The 17,153-nt window shown below is 36.5% G+C and overlaps 1 protein-coding gene across 5 annotated transcripts in view; it reads left to right on the top strand.

Moving 5' to 3' along the window:
- Positions 1-17,153, top strand: part of MYO6 (myosin VI) — a gene marked incomplete at both ends in the record, with an annotated part of 73,343 nt that overhangs the window by 25,081 nt on the left and 31,109 nt on the right. For 4 of the 5 annotated variants that reach the window (XM_079550459.1, XM_079550458.1, XM_079550457.1 and 1 more), the window contains 7 exons: positions 3,461-3,541; positions 5,950-6,130; positions 7,849-7,993; positions 13,655-13,812; positions 14,822-14,913; positions 15,363-15,435; positions 16,922-17,049. In XM_079550459.1, coding sequence (XP_079406585.1) covers positions 3,461-3,541; positions 5,950-6,130; positions 7,849-7,993; positions 13,655-13,812; positions 14,822-14,913; positions 15,363-15,435; positions 16,922-17,049 — 858 coding nt within the window. Of the gene's footprint in view, positions 1-3,460; positions 3,542-5,153; positions 5,163-5,949; positions 6,131-7,848; positions 7,994-13,654; positions 13,813-14,821; positions 14,914-15,362; positions 15,436-16,921; positions 17,050-17,153 lie in introns of all 5 variants that reach the window. The other variant, XM_079550455.1, reaches the window with a different exon arrangement.

Raw genomic sequence — 17,153 nt, 5'->3', positions numbered from 1 at the left:
AAGGATGCAAAGTTCCTGATACTTTTGAACCAAATAGTAGTTATGTAAATGAGATCTAAGATAGTTCCATATATTCCATTTTGTATTAGACAATCTTAATTCCTAAAAGCCAGAACTTTATTGTACAATTGTTACATACAATATTCTGTATTCTATTTTTTTAAAATGTTTTAATGCAAAAACCTTTGGCAGCTTATTAAATGAATATTTTTAAGTATTTTGCACGAATGTGCGCAAGTGCTTCTTTACAGTGAGGTGACGGAGCACTGGAACAGGCTGCCCAGGGGGGCTGTGGAGTCTCCTTCTCTGGAGATGTTCAAGTCTCGCCTGGACGCCTACCTGTGCGACCTGCTGTAGGGAACCTGCTTTGGCAGGGGGGTTGGACTCGATGATCTCTAGAGGTCCCTTCCAACCCCTACAATTCTGTGATTCTGTGAGTAGTCTCTTCTTCATTAATACATATTTCTTGTAGTTAATAGATTTTTAATTCTGTATCTGATATGCTACGTGCCCTCTCTTGGGAATGTTTTAATCAAAAGCTCTGCTTATGAGACTACATGATATTGTAGATATCAAGGTCGCACTTATAACCTGCTTAAAATCAGGCTGGTGCAGTATAGTACTGAACAACATGGATGCCTGTACAGAAGGCACTCACTGTGCTTGTTTCCTCTCTAAAGAGCTTACAGTGACACCTGTCTTATCAGACTTGAATATTATTTTTTGGACTTCTACTAAATTTGTGACAGGTACTCTCATTTCTCTTGGGAATATTTGTTACCTCTCTAGAAGTTAGTATATGAGTCCTGTGCTCCTTGCTACATGAGAAAGGTCTGCTCTGCATGTTAGATATTAACAAATACAACATTTCTTTTTCACCTTCTGAAGTTGATTACGTTTAGTCAAAAGGAAATTTGTGATCACTTTCTCAGTATTTACACATCTTTGTATGCAAATTAATGTAAATATATTATAATATACTTCAAAATTATTAGTCATATTGTACTATGTATTCATGAAATAACACTTTATAGGCTTTTAGGAAAAGAATATTAAAGGTAAAATTTCTTCCTAAATCTCTATTACTTTTGTATGAATTATTTTTTCTATGTTCTTCACTTATTTACTTTTCCAGATATTTGCCATAAAATGTGACTGAATAATAATGCCTGAGTTACTTTTTCACTGCATTTTTTGCTGACTGCACATCTGTCTTTTTCAATTTACTGAGGAAACATCATCTATCGAACTTCTATTCATAGATAATGATATTACACTAACCAGCATTTGGTGTTTGATTAATGTTTGGATATTAATGTTAATCTTTTGGAGGCTTGGCAAAAAAAAAAAAAAAGAAAAAGCAACTTCAAGGAGATAAGGAGATTATATTCTTAAATAGATTGCTTAGAAAATGCCATCCTGAAAGACATACTTTTACATTGGCTTTATTTTGCATGTGGCTTGTAGATTATCAAGTTGAAGTCTGAATTAGGACCAGTGAGGGTCCTACGACACACGCATGTTTTACTCAATGCCTGCTTTCTCTTAACTGTATTAACCTGAAAATAAGGCCAACTCAAATCTAAGGTGATTCCCACTTTACATAGAAGTGAAGCAGTATTAAAAGACAAAGGATGATTCAGTTCTCTTTTGTTTCTTCACCTACCATGCTTCCCCTTGACTTAAGTGATCTGTTGTCATCTCCTATCATTTGGCTGTCCTGGTGCTAGTGCTTGCTTGCTCTGGGGATATGATCCAAGACAATTGCATTGGGCTTACCAGCCTGAACTATTTAACTGGATTTCAGCATTGCTCATGGGGGATGCTTCTCCATTAGATCATCTTTCCCCTGAATTTACTAGGCAAAGAACAGTAAAGAATAGTAGGTTATTGTCTTTGTTCTTACCTGCCCCTTCACTGAATGCATGTGCACAAAAGCATGCCATCCTTCTTGCTCATATTCTGGGTTTCCTTGCAGAAGTTTTCAGAGATTCAAAGTCATTAGGTGCTGAATGTTGTTGGTCAAGGTGGCTTTGTCAGCACAACGTGGCTTTGAAAGTAAAGCTGTGCAGTAAATCTGCACTGGGAGCATAGCTGGTGAATATGAGAAGCTGATTTTTTTTTTCAGATCCTGATAGCTAAAAGAGAATTCAGGTTGCATTATGTTTGGGTCACTGAAGTTATAGTGGAGCGTTAAACTTCAGAGGTGTGGGCAGTTTTTTTTATTTTTATTTTTTTTAAGAAAAATAAATCTAAATGATATTTACATGTTATATTCTCAGAAAATGTGTTTTCATGCCTTAAAAATATAATTTATCTCAGATTTAAATGTACATGAATTTTTAGCTTTCAAATGAAAGCTGCTATCTTGTGATTAAATATCTCCAGTACAGGTAATTATTGGATGCCATGCTGGTTCATTTTTTCAGTCTGTTGAGCATGACCTTTCTTTACATTCCACCCTCATTTTCTAGGATCTCTTTACTAATACTGAATACAAGGATATATTGTATTTAAAATACAGCATGCTTTGCATTCTTCTTTGCTGATGTAGAGAATGTTCCAATATTTCAACAGCAAGCTAACTTCAAACAGTTTCTTGTCAATTTTTTTTAAATATCAAATTTGTCATTCAGGTTTTTTTTGCTGTTTTTTAGATTTCTGTATATAAGTTTTAATCAAAACATAAAATTATCTGGGTTCACGCAGTTGAAAACTTATTTGTTTGTGGGCAGACCAAGAAAATCAGTTTAATTCCCTAAGACAAAGAGCTCCTGCCAAGATTTTGGACAGAGTTCATATTTTCAATTGAACCAATCAGAAGGAAAAAGCTGATGATTCCATTTTTCTGGAAGTGCCAATCATCTGAATGCCTGTTCCCTTTACTGTACAATGTGAGATGGATGTCAGAAGCCAGATTCTGATCTAGGCTTATACTGGATTAACACTATTTGTGGTTTTTATTATGCCATGTCTCTGACTAACTATAGAAATATATCTCTGGTGAGAAACAATGACCATAAAAGTATGCTATAGATACTATCACAGCTTCTTTGAACTTTCCTCTCTCACCGCCTCACTGTACTATGTAAAACTTCTATGTGGCTGAAAACAAAGATTATTATGAATCTTATCTGATGTTGCATATGATTTTTGGTGAGGTAAAATTAGATATTACAAACAGGCCAGGAAATGTATTTTCTTGGTTCCTGATTTTTGGTTGTCTTTTATGTTATACCACTCTCCATTGCATTAGAGTAATAATTTGTTACTGTTGCACTTCTCTAATTTTGTATGTATAATAAATAGAGTTCATTCCTTGAAAACATTTTTGAATAGCTGTAGCATTGTTGCTATATGATAGAAACAAACTATGCAAAACAAGCCATAAATAATAGCATGTTTTCCTCACTCCTTTAAGTATGTTTAAGTATGCATTTCTTCTTTTTTACTGTCACAGTATCTAAATCGAGGCTGCACAAGGTACTTTGCTACCAAAGAAACAGACAAGCAGATTTTGCAAAATCGCAAGAGTCCTGAGGTATGTTTGTATCTTCAGTGAGTTTATGTTAATTAATTTAGATAGAGTTTAAAATTGTCACAGTTTTACAATGTGGAATGAAACGTTCATTTTACACATCTTTATAGGTCTAAATGGGTACTGTTAAAGTTTTTTGGAATTTAGTCCTAAAAGCATATGTGAATGTGCATCTTAAAATTGTAAATGGAACACTACATAAAATCGTTTGCTTCTCATTCTTACAATGATAGAACAGTTAATGATACACCATGTCTTCCATAGAAAACAAAAAAAGTGAACCATGATTTTTTCTCATTTTCTTTCAAAATCTGGATACTGTTAGGAATGGTTCAGAAATTGTATTTGTCTTCTGAAGCCATTTTTACTGTCTGGATTTTTAAGTATATACCCCTTCCTAGTACACTGCCTTTATTTGTTGTCCCTTGCTGTGGACTGTTACATAGCAAAAGAGGCATTTCGTGGAGGAGAGGGTGGAACTTGGAGCAGGAGGAAAGAAGGTGTTATCATCTCCTTTTACATTTTTAAAAATCAAGCAATCCTTTTGAGCTTGTTTGCCTGAGGACACTTAAAGAAATTAATCTCATTTAATCATATATGTGAATTGGATGTACTTTAAATGCTCTGTTATAATTTTACTCTAATGAACTTTTCATCTGTTCATAACTAAAATAATAAATTTTTATTTGTATAGCTGGAAGATAACAGTTTGCTTAAAGATACCCATACTTGTGATTCAGTAGCAGAGGAAGTTACATGTAGAAGCTGACTCAAGAGTTTCTCTCCCCACGTGATCATACAGCCTCTTTTACCTTTGAGAACTTTGATTTCAGCTTGTACATAGCATAGCTTGTGTGTAACTGTGAAAAAGGCAGTACAGATGCTTCCCTTGCTTAAGTTGACATTGTGAAGTCCGCTTCTGGGTTTCTAGTGTTTATATGTTGCAGTGTTGTGCACGTAATGCCAATTTCTTTTTCTTCAATGCAGGCTATTTTCTGTAATCAGGGATAATGGAGAGTGAGATACAGAAGTATTGATTTGATAATAGTGTGGGGCACAAAGCTGGTAGATGTTTACCTTTTCAAGTGTGTAGTCTAAGAGGTGGTTGGGAGATTTTGCCGCAGTTTGCCTAATTTGCCTTAAATGAAGATTTGTTGTGAAGCTGACAATTTACAGAGGCATAAAATAATACCATTCAGCGACCATTGTTACTCAAAGATGGACTTGTGCAGCTCCAGTTCCAGATGAGATGTACAATTTAGTGTTCTGTCATGAAATATGTCTCTAAAGTACTTAATTTGGAAGAAATGTTTGTTTAAAACTATAACAACCTTGTAGAGTAATTCTGAAAATGGCTATTAAATAGTGGAACGTGATGCTATAATGCCTGTATATTACAGTGATGTCAATTTGAAGAAGCAATATAGGTTCAAATTTCAGTTATATAAAAACTTAATCTAGCCACTTAAACAGGAAATACATTGTATTGTTTAGTTAGTTTTTGAAATCAGGTATTGATACTTGCTGTCATTTAATGAAAAATATTGTTTATTTTAATAAAAATAGCTGAAATAGTTGATTAATACTTAAATTATTTTTGTGTTTTCCTTATCAGGAAGATGAGGTGATCATTTTACATAATTAAAACATGTAGATTAATTTTATCAATGTGTCTAAATGTTGTGTGAAGTGAATTTTTCAGATGCATGTGGTGTTTTCTTTTGACGTAATTGTTAGCTTATTTGGCATTAACAAAGCTTCTACTTAAATTATTAATTCTTTTTAGTTGAAAACATTTTCAAGTAATTGTGAAAACTCAAATGAGCTAATGCATGTTCAGTTAGCTTCTTGATTGCATGTGGATGTTTCACTACTATTTAAAACAATTATTAAAATTAGTTCTGATGTATTTAAAATAGGAAATACTGTCAGCATAATGTGAAATTGACATTTTAAAATCTGTCTGCTATTCTTTTAGCCACTAGGATACTTCTAACAACTTCACTGTTTCTCTTTCACCAGCAAACATTAACAATATATTTCTCTAATGAATCTGTTTAGGTACTTTTAGAAATATTTTTAAAGCTCCTTTAGTCAAACATTTCCCTTTCCACCAATGACCATCCTCTATTTTCCTGTCCTTCCTTATTAAACTCTCCAGAATTTGCTTTCTGAAGACAGAGTAAAGTTTTAAGGCTCATGCTCTGAAGTATCAAAAAATGAAAACAAATTAGGGTTCTTCCAAATCACGTAGTGTATGAAGAGCTCTAATCTGTATTTAGTTTGGGTTTTGCATGCTTTTTAATGCTTTTTGTTATGGTTTATTCTTGCCTGGAAATAATTGTTTACATATATTTTAAAATCTCATGCTGATTTTTTTTTTTTTGTTGTTCCATCTTGTTGCTTTATAGTATCTTAAGGCAGGTTCCTTGAAGGATCCACTCTTAGATGACCATGGAGACTTTAACAGAATGTGCACAGCAATGAAGAAGATTGGACTGGATGATGCAGAAAAACTTGACCTTTTTCGAGTAGTGGCTGGTGTCCTTCACCTTGGAAATATTGATTTTGAGGAAGCTGGGAGCACTTCAGGTTAGAAGAAACGCAAACTGTTTTCTGTAAAAAGTAGTGAAAATACCTCTTGATTATAGATGATTCCTTTTTGTGTGAATTACTGCTTTAGAATGCTGTCTTCTATTAAAGGGTAATTCAGCCTTAAATCATCCCGTTTTGAAGTCAAGTTTTATAGCTAGACTTCAAATGCTCTCACTGAAATCGTTCAAAGAATTGTTTGTGCAAAGTTTGGTATGAAGAAGAGATATTTTGTATCTCAAAACTGTTATTTAATTTTAATAATAATATATAACATAAATTCAACTTCTTGCTGATGTCATGAAAAACCTTTAACTGTTCCATCTTCAGTGAAAGTTGTTAGATTGTTTGGCTTCTAAAATGCTAGGTCAATATTTTTTGAGAGATGAAGCAAAAGTTGAAATAAAATTTTGGTAAATGTAAACTTAATCATTTTAAGATGTTAACTCAGAAGACAAGTTGCTATGAGTGTTGGTGGTACTTACTAGCAAACTGCACAAGAAGGCTGAGGAAGGGGAAAATTCTATTTTGGGAATGGGCATTCTTGCCATACTACTGAAATTGGCTTTTGTAACTTGAGAACTGTTGTTCACAGTTTTCTAAAGATTTGAACAAACTCCTGACCTAGACTTATTACAAAGATGGCTATAGTTTAAAAATACAAATAAACAAAAACATAGAGGTATTTATCTTCTAATGCAAGATAAAGCATGATTGGTTCCTTTTAGTCCTACTCCATGTATCACTGTGCTTGTCCAAAGTTTTTGGTAAAGGTATGGCAAAGAACATTTGAAAAGGTGTGTTAAACAAATTTTAGCCTTGCAGATTCAGGGGCTCCTGATCCAAATGCAGAATCACCACAGAATTGCAGAAACCTTCAGATGGGAAGGGATGACAGATTGTCTGTTGTCCAACATTTGCTGGTCAAATCGAGGCCAGCATGGAATTGAAACTGCATAGCATAGGATTGTTCATGGGGATGTGAAAACCTCTAAGGAGAAAGTTCTACAACTGCTGTAGGAAACCTGTTCCCACTGTTTCATGATTGTCATAGTGAGGCTGTCTTATCAGAACCTCCCCAGTTTCTATTTATGATCTTGCCATCTTTGTAAAGATGAGAGGATGTGGGGGTAGAGAAGGACAGTGGCCTCATGGGCTCTTTAGTACACCGGCTTCCATACGTGGGCCTTCTGTGAGATTGGAGTTTGGGATTGACAAGGATAAGGCAAGGTGGGACAGAGTGAAAGAGATGAGAATGTGAATGGAGAAGCAGTTTCAGGAACCAACGAAGAAGGAGAAGGGAAGGCGCGGAAAGTCAGAGGGAAGGAGGGCACAAGAATAATTATTTTCTCTGCATGTGGAAATTCAAGCTCACATTTTCTGGAGTAAATTCTTATATTTAAAAATGTTTGTTGCAAATTCCTACTGTGTTCCTCTCTCACCTTACGTGTGTGAGCAATGTTCTTTAAGTAAATATTTTGGGATAGTTCTTTCATTCTGAACAGTGCACGTTTAGAACAAAATTCTAAAAATACAGAATCTGATGCACAGAAATACTTGCAGAGTGGCAAAATCTTGCTTGTGACGCCATGTATTTTAACATCTCGACGCCCTCAATAGCCTTCCCCATCAAAAAAAAGAGAAAAAAATAGGAAAGAAAGAAGCAAGAAAGGTGAGGTGAGAGGCGGTTGGCTAACAGTTGTGGTGGTTGCCGCCAGGGGGCTGCACGCTGAAGGCGCGGAGCCAGCCGGCGCTGGAGTGCTGCGCGGCGCTGCTGGGGCTGGACGAGGAGGACCTGCGCGTCAGCCTGACCACGCGCGTCATGCTCACCACGGCAGGGGGCGCCAAAGGAACGGTCATCAAGTGAGTGCCGGGCGGGCAGCTGGGGCCCCGCGTGAGCCTCTGGGGGGCTGAAAGCAATGCGCTGCAAGCTGCGAACCGAGCTGCAGCTCGCTGCGGCTGTTTAGGATGGATGCTGTGAGCAACTGCATTGCGTGCTTCTGCGTTTGGTTTTATGACTGTGTCATCTCAGAACGCGCTGCATTTTTTTTTTTTCTGCAGTTGAAGAGAGCTGTCAACCTGAATCTGGGCTAAGCAGTTTTGAGCAAATTGAAAGCTGCCCTATGTTTAGCTGGATGCATTGATGTTTTAATTAAGAAACTAATTAACATTCACTCATCAGAAGAGTGCACAGGAGCTTTGTATTGATTCAGGGGGACAATCGGATTGCTTTGCTTTCACTGAGTCAGAAATACAGCCTCATGCATGCCATACCAGAAGGTTTAATCTATGAAAGCCATATTTATTGTGTTAATGTGCCTTGTAGAATCACAGAATCATAGAATGGCTTGGGTTGGAAGGGACTCAAAGGATCATAAAGTTCCAGCCTTCCAGCCACTGCAGGACCACCAACCTCCAGATCTGGTATTAGATCAGATTGCCCAGGGTTCCATCCAACCTCACCTTGAACACCTCCAGGGATGGAGCATCCACAACCTCTCTGGGCAGCCTGTTCCAGCACCTCACCACTCTGTCTGTAAAGAACATCACCCAGACATCCGATTTAAACCTTCCCTCCTTGAGCTTAAAACCATTCCCCCTTGTCCTATCACTGTCTACCCTTGTAAAAAGTTGATTCCTCTCATTTTTATAAAACCCTTTTAAATACTGTAAGGCTGCAGTGAGGTCTCTTCGCAGCCTTGTCTTCTCCAGGCTGAAAAAACCCACTCCTTCAGCATGTCTTATTAGGAGAGGCCTCAGCCCTCTCATCATCTTAGCGGCCCTTCTCTGGATCCTCTCCAACAACTCCACATCTTTCCTGTATTAAGGGCCCCAGATCTGGATGCAGTTCTCTGGATGAGGACTCAAGAGGGCTGAGTAGAGAGGAACCATCACCTCCTAGTCCCTGGTGGCCCACCTCTCTTGTGGAGTGTCAAGGATTTTCAGTTCAGCATGGATGCTGGCTGTCCTGATAACATGTTTTCATGAAATAACTGATCTTTGAGGTTTATTTCTAGGTGGAGCAAAAAAGTAGTTCTTGGTGATCTCTCATTTCTACACTTGGAAAGAAAGAACATGCAAGAGGTAAAACCTAATAGAGGTTACCACTGAAAAAGTTGTAGTACAGGGACAATTAATAAGCAAGGATTGTGGAAGCTCAACATCTGGATTTCTTCATAATGCTTTCAGTAGTGCAATTCTGGAAAGTGATTGTTTGTTGTTTTTTCTTTTTTTTCTTCTCCCTCAATTATTATTAATTTGAGAACCTCATCACTATCATCTTGTCTTCTTACCAGCTGATATGGAAACCTTAGAAATCTTTATCTTTTCATAAACCTGAGCATCCAGAAAGATGCAAGTCCTGCATTGACAGCAGTCTTTGATATATTAATACAGCAGAACCTTTGTCAGTATTTCTGATAAAGTTATAGCAGATAATTATATATCATACACAATGGATGTCACTCGTGAATGCATGATTGAATGAGATTTTTAACCTTTTTTCCTTGATTCATCTTGTGATCCACTATTGAAATTTCTTTTAGTCACTGCTCATCTGGTTATTCCCCATCTTACATTTGTATTTTTCATTTTTCTTGAGTATACTACATGTATACATGTTTTTCTTCAGCAAAACCTGTCTTGTGGAATTTAAGACCGTGTCTTCTGTTGGTAAAAAATATTTTTCTTTCTAATCTTATTTCCTGCTTTCTTCCTTAGTTCAGTATTAACAGAATGTTTTTTTGAAAATACTCATAATTTGGCATTCTGGTTTAGTGGAAGTTGTAAGCAGAGGGATTTGAACAAAACGCATCCATGTTGGATTCTGTTGGCACCTCATTGGAAGTGCTTTTTGTGAGCTATTGACTCAGTCTCTGACAATTGATTGCTTTTGGCTTTTGTACACATAGCAAATAGGTAAACTGTGCCTTTTATTTTTAATTTTGAGAATGGTGGGATGTATCGAGCGCTAAAATAAAGTGGATCACAAATATTGCTTCTCTTTCACCACTTCTCAAGTGACCGTCAAGCAAGGTTTCTTATCAAGGCATGTCAAACTGATGTTTTTACTATCCGGTTGTATCTGAAGTGCTTATACATAACTCTGACTTACTCTGATACGTATATATAGTTTTTGCTACCACTTCCAATTCACCTTGAATTTATGACTGTAAAGATTTTCTGTTCACTGTATTTATTCTGATAAGCCTGAGGCACAGTTAGCAGTATACTGTTTCAAAAGCCTGCAAGCACAAGTAGCTGTGTTTTTGTGCTAGCAGATCTTAGTTTTCCCCAGTGTTTTGTTTTGTGGAAGGCAAAGAAAGATTCAGAGGTCTCCCTCAACAATCTCAAAAGATGAATGCACTAAGCCTCTGTCTCTAGCCTTTTCTGAACTTGTGGAGCTGAAAGCAAGTATATGCTAATAAATGCACAATAGTATCTTCTTCACATATGACTTACTGTGTGTTCAAGGAGAGTAGAGTGGACTGTTGCGTATATTTACTAAGTAGCCACCAGGTTTTGCTATGGCAGTGTGATTTAGAAACAATTTGATTGCTATCAGTATTAGAAAGTTGACAAGTGCATTGTTTTATTTTGTTCAGCCACCCAAAGAGCTTCTCATTGCTTGCTTGCTTTCTTAGGGACTTTTTGTGTGAGAGCAGATCATGTGAGTCCTTGTAGGTCACAATGAATAAATGGCTCAGCTGAAATCGCTGAGCTTGGAGCATAACAAAGGCTTTGTTCTGCTGGGCACAATGGAGCCAGCAAGGAACAGTAGGAGAGTGATGCTAAATGCTGTCTCCGTGGATTTTATTAAATACTACTGTGCAGTGGCCTGCCAGGGAGTTTTGACAGCTGCAGTAGGTTTGTGTCCTTTTTAGTCTCCCCCAAAAAGCATACTAATCACCTTGTTGGCTGTTATCTTTGCCATCCATATAAAGCATGTTGACAGAGAGAAATAACGTGTTTGTATTCAAAGTCCAGTGCACCTCATTGGCTGTAAATGCAGTGTGCTGCTCTGTTCTTCAGCTTCACCCTTTCCATGGAGGCTTTCTAGCAGAGCTCCATCATCACAAAGTGCATTATTTGCAGTATGGAATGTTTTACTGACATTGTTTCAAGTCTTTATACCCCTTTTGGAGTAGGACATTTTCTACCGCAGTGCATCTGTAGTGATAGTACTTAAATATTTTTTAATTAAGTAAACTTTTTATTAGGTAGGGTTTATTTCATTCTGTTTGTGAAGCGGTAATCTGATTGGATGGCAGTGGCTCCTGGGTATTGCTTCATCTACTCTCTCTCCCCAGCTGTTGACTACTGTGGTCAAATTACGTGTATTTAATTGCAGATCATTTGGTCTGGATAAGTAAATTGAATCATATTAAATACTGAAAAATCTTTGAAGGCTGCATGGAATTGTCCACAGAATAAATCTAGCCCATGAGAGAGCTTTCCCCTAGGCCTCAGACTCTGTGAATCTCTGGAAACCTCATAAAGTAAATCAGTTTGAACAAGGGTTGAACAAGGTTTTTTTCTTACAGACTTTGCAGATGACTAGAAAATTGGAATAATTCCTTCCATGTTCTTTGCAAGTAGCTGTAGAGGAGGAGGGAGAAGGAGAAATGGAAGAAGGGAAATGCATCTTTTTTTGTTCAGACAAGAAATAGGAGAAAAGAGACTGCTTTGCCAGTGAGCAGACCAGAGGAAAGGAGAGACTCAAGGAAGGAAAGTTCACGAGAGGAAAGTCATTCATTCTGAGCATCAGTTATGTTATAGTGCTCTTCTGTATTTACAGATTCAGTGAAACTCCAGCATTATTTTTTGGTTCAGTCATTCTCCAACTGTGCAAAAAAAAACATTACAGGGTTACATTTTTTTCCCCTTAAGTTTCTGCTGCATACTATGATAATTTCAGATAGCTTTTGTACAGTCTTTGGAATTGTACTTGAAGATGGTAGAGCGTGATATTTTTGAAGAATAGGGCCATTTTATTAAGCACGTGCTCTAAGAGTCTAACAACTATTTGTTGTTTAACACACTTGAAAAAATTTTTAAAAGAATTGGAAGTGTGAATGCTTTTAGTCTGTTGTATGTATTATGCAATAGGTGGCTGCTGACACGTGGGAATTAGTATTCTGATCTCTTAAATGTATCAGAATGGAATGTAAAGGTATCTTCCTTCTATTTATAGGGTAAGATTTCTGTCACTACTTGTTACCCTAAGATAAGTCAGGAGATCCTTAGTGGAAGACAAGATTGTGTGTTAAAGCTAATTACTATCTAATGTAATCTAGCTTCAGGTGTCCTTAGTGAACAGAGTATCTGGTTCCCTGTCTTATCAGTCACAAAAGAAAGTGATCTCCGTCAGTCCCACGTTTCTGCATCAGATGTGTCATCTTTCAAAAATACAGTGATTATGAGTTAGTGCTCATGAATCCTGGGAAGTAAAGGAAATGTTGCAATGGGGGTAAGCTATATAGTGTTTTCCTTCTCTGATTTACTTCTCTATATTCTTGTGTAAAGAATGCTGCCTGGAGAGGGCGACAGAGCAGTTCTGTGGGTATCACATCTCAAGCCTCAAACCTTGAACCGTTGACTGAATAGTTAAGATGAGTTATTTCTTAAATGTAGATTCTTGCTTGTTTGTAAAGTTGTAGTTTGTTATTTCCTGAGTGTAACTGCATTTAGTTTTGGTACTCCTGTCTGTTACTTGGAAACCTATTTAAAAGAAAAAAAGTCTTGTAGGATATATTTCTGCAAGAAGTAAGGCAGTTAAATGTCCTTTTAAAAACATGCATGTCTCTGTCATATTGACTTAGTGAGATATACATTATATGTATAGCTAGAATATGTATTTACCTGATATTCCCATGGTACATAGTCACACGTTTCATTGACTATGAACTTAGGAGTTTCTTTCAGAACTCCAGAAAACATTAAGTACTTAATTACAGTATAAACTTGTAATTAATAGTCGAAATATAAAATGAATTTATAACAAGAGATGGAAGTTGTTTTTCTGGTGTTGGAAGAGAATCCTCCTTACATTGGAATTGGATCTAAATTTCGCCATGAGATCTGTGTGGATGTTTGTTTTGTTATCAGTTCATTTACAGTGCTATAATTTCAGTTACTGACTTTTGGAAAACATGGAGTCAAAGATTTCAGAGTAGAACTGAACAAAAGCATTCATTGTAATTAGGTAACTCCTAAATAAATAGTTGATGGCAATGTATGTATTTTAGATGTCTTTCTCTGGCTACTAACAATATAGTCTCGGATTACTTTGTGAATGAGAATGAAATCATCTGTATTTTATTGCTACTGGAATAATGAAACATTATTCATTCTTTTTACATACAATATACTTAGTCTTACCTGGCAAGATTGTGTCCTGATACTTGGATTTAGGCTCAGACTTTTTGCTTCCTAACTTAAAAAGACAGGAAAGGTTCAAGGCCTGATTTGAGTAATTTGAAGTGAGAAATTCTGGAATATAATATCTCTATTTTTATTTTATAGGGTACCCTTGAAGGTGGAACAAGCAAACAATGCTCGTGATGCCTTGGCTAAAACGGTATATAGTCATCTCTTTGACCATGTGGTGAACAGAGTGAACCAGTGTTTTCCATTCGAGACTTCTTCTTTCTTCATTGGAGTTCTAGATATAGCTGGTTTTGGTAAGTTAAGCACAAATGAATATTGTGGTGGTCTAATATTGCCACCAAAGATTCAATGATAAGATCTGTAATGGAGAGTCTGATGGTTTTGTTTTTGGTGGTTGTGTATGGGATGGTTTACAAGGTCTTAAGAGGGTATTGAGAGAGTAGATAAAGTCTTGATTTCCTGATATACAAGAACGTAGAGCTTCTCCTGATGGAAATGGTAACAAGTGCTGCTAAACTGGGCAGCTTTTTAATGCTTTCTGATTCTTGTGGTGTCTATATATACACTACATTTGGAAAGACTGAAAATTTGAAATGGAACTGAACTTTGGCTGCCCAGAAAAAAATAGGGAAAATGCTGAACAAGCATGCTGTGTTTCCATTGAGTTTTGAGATCACTGCCTCCTGACAGACAGGCAAATGAAGCCTTTGAATTAAGATTATGTGTTCTTGGAAGATGAGCAGAGTTGGACTTCGGTTGGATGGGCTTTGAGCAACCTGGTCTAGTGGGAAGTGATCTTAAAGTCCCTTCCAACCAAAGCCATTCTGTGGACTCTCATGTTGCTTCCTGCCAGTGGTGGGCATTGATGCTTCCTGTAAAGCTTTTGCCATCTTTGAATCACTGAGATTCAGACCAGGGCTTATTTTCTCCAGTGCAGAAGCTTTGCTAAGTTTATCTCAGAACAGTGTAAAAAGACACCTTTGTTTTTGGGTCTTCTGAGTCATGCTGTCATGTGCCAGACATAGATGCATGCAGTTGTATTGGTACAGTGCCACTGTAAGGCACATTGCTTTGGTGTGCTGCCAGATACAAGTAACAGGGGTTTGTATGATCTGTCACAGCATTCTTTGCTCTGTCTTGCTTGTAACTTGAAGATCTGTAAGAGCTTTCCTTTACTGAAGGAAGCACGTGCATATCAGAATACATCTTTAAATATTAGCACTATGGAACTTTTCTTATTTACTCTTAACATAAATTATTGGAAGGCTGTTTTATCACAGTGTTTTAACTTATGTTTTTCAGAATACTTCGAACACAACAGTTTTGAGCAATTTTGTATCAACTATTGTAATGAAAAACTGCAGCAATTTTTTAACGAAAGGATTCTGAAAGAGGTATGTTATATTGTTATATTTAGGGAGGTTTTTTTTTCCTCTCAGTAAGAAGATACTTAAACTAATGTTGTTTTTCATAAGATTGCTCATTTTGTTCAAATTAAACTAAGTCAATCAACAAATGGTCTTCTTACTGTGTTATACGCAGTTGTGCTAGGACAGAATGTGGCTTCTTAAGTGCAACATCTTCCTTTCTTCTTTTTCTTAAAAAAGAAATGATATTCATTGAAGAGTTCTTTTTCTTACCTTCATTAAAATTGGGCACACAAATACTGAACAGTGTCCTGTATTTAGTGGGACTTTCATTAAGAATGTGAAGTTGAAATATATTAAGCTGTACAAGGAAATGCTAAAATGCATGTTCATGAATGCTCTGTTTTTGTGGGTAAAAAATGTCACGTGTGATGTTTCCTCTTTTACTGTTATTCCTTTTTTTTTTCTTCATAAAGGAACAAGAACTTTACCAAAAAGAAGGCCTGGGGGTTAATGAAGTACGCTATGTAGATAATCAGGACTGTATAGGTATGTATTTCTTGAAATATCAAGCTATTCATTAGCATCATCTTGAAAAGAAGCTAACAGTAGCTAACAGCTTTAGGCTACAAGGTAAGGTTAGCATTTTCATGCTCTTAATCACTGTTGAAATGTGGTAATTTCTTTTAACTTCTTCTGGTGTTGCATTTCCATATGGTAATGGATCTATGTTGTCCTACAGTGTGCAGTAACTGTAGTAACTGTAGTAACAAGTTAGTTTCTTGGGCATTTTCTTATAAAGCTATTCATAATGCCTAAAATATAAAATAAAGAAGGATGTGAGGGTGTCTGGGAGAAAAAGTTCAAGGAATTAAAAAACAAAACCCAAAAAACCCTTGTTTTGTTTTGTTTTGTTCTTTTTCTTTTTTTGGTGAGCCAATCAGCAAAGAAGCAAAATGAAGTAGAGGCAACAGGCTGCGGATGTTACTGTTGCTCTTAGGTTTGCACAGACTGAAATGCCAGGGGCACTTGAAATTACCTTTTTTTCCTGTATGTTCTCCAAAGTGGTGTATTTTGAAGAGAATTTCATCTTGCTTTTGCATTTACAGCAGTTTGTGGTAACTAGTTGGTCCTGACTGAGCAGAGGATTTAGTGGCAGAATTCAAGATCTGTTGCAAAATGTTGGCTTCCTTAAGTTTCTGTAGCTCTGCTGGAGAAGTTTTCACTTCGTAGGGTAGGACCGTACAGATGGTACTGCTGACTTAACTAAACATAGCTCTTGTCAAGCAAACCCTCTTAGCCATCCTGTGAAAAAGAAATAGAGAAATGTCTGGAGGAGAGAATAAAAACATAGCAACAGGAAATATGTGGCTTTCATGAATGCAAACCATATCTCTTCTAGTGATTTAGTAATGCATGTGTAAGCCTGTTCCTAAAAATGTTGTTATCGTGTTGTGACCTCTTTTACTATTCCATGTCACCCTACCACAAATTTTATGTTTCTTCATTGTATGAGTTATTCTTAGGTAAATTAATAAAAGTATGACCAGATTAAACCACACCACTTATGCTTTATTGTTACTGTATAATCAGGAGAAAAGGATTTTCTACTGCCTTTTGAAGTGAGTGAGAAAAATACACCTGGTTTCTGTAAAAATATGACTTTGTTTAAGGTATTGGTCCAGGCCAGTGGTAGCAGTTATCTGTTACAAGCAATTACCTGATAAAGACCTATGCTCATACCACATTTTCACACCCTGTGGGAGTTAGAGGATTATATTGAGCTTGAGACCTGTAGTAAAAATCAAACAATCCTTGCCTTATCTCTTTGCCCTGTCTTTCTTGTGATATAACTAGAACTTGCTATAGAATCTTGATTAAATCAACAAATCCAATTTATAGAATTAAATTAGTGAATTTTTGTGTTAACAGCTTTTCCAGTGTAGTTATAAAGAAGAAGATCAGTAGCATTTTACATTTGCAATGTTCAGTTCTGGTATGTGATATTCAATTTTGAACACTGTTTTATTAACAGATTTGATTGAAGCAAAATTAATAGGTGTGCTGGATATTTTGGATGAAGAAAATCGTCTTCCTCAACCGAGTGACCAGCATTTCACTTCAGTTGTGCACCAAAAACACAAGGATCATTTCAGACTCTCTGTAGGTTATTTGTGCTGGCTGTCGTGTTTTAATAAAACAGTTCTTGAAACGGTTGATAGTAACACTCAATTTAATGAAAATCTTTCCTTAGAAATTCCATACCA

This window comes from Tetrao urogallus (assembly GCF_951394365.1).
Source record: "Tetrao urogallus genome assembly, chromosome: 2".
Classification (NCBI taxonomy): domain Eukaryota; kingdom Metazoa; phylum Chordata; class Aves; order Galliformes; family Phasianidae; genus Tetrao; species Tetrao urogallus.
Note: the sequence above shows the minus strand (reverse complement) of the source record. Positions and strands in the feature narration are given on the sequence as shown.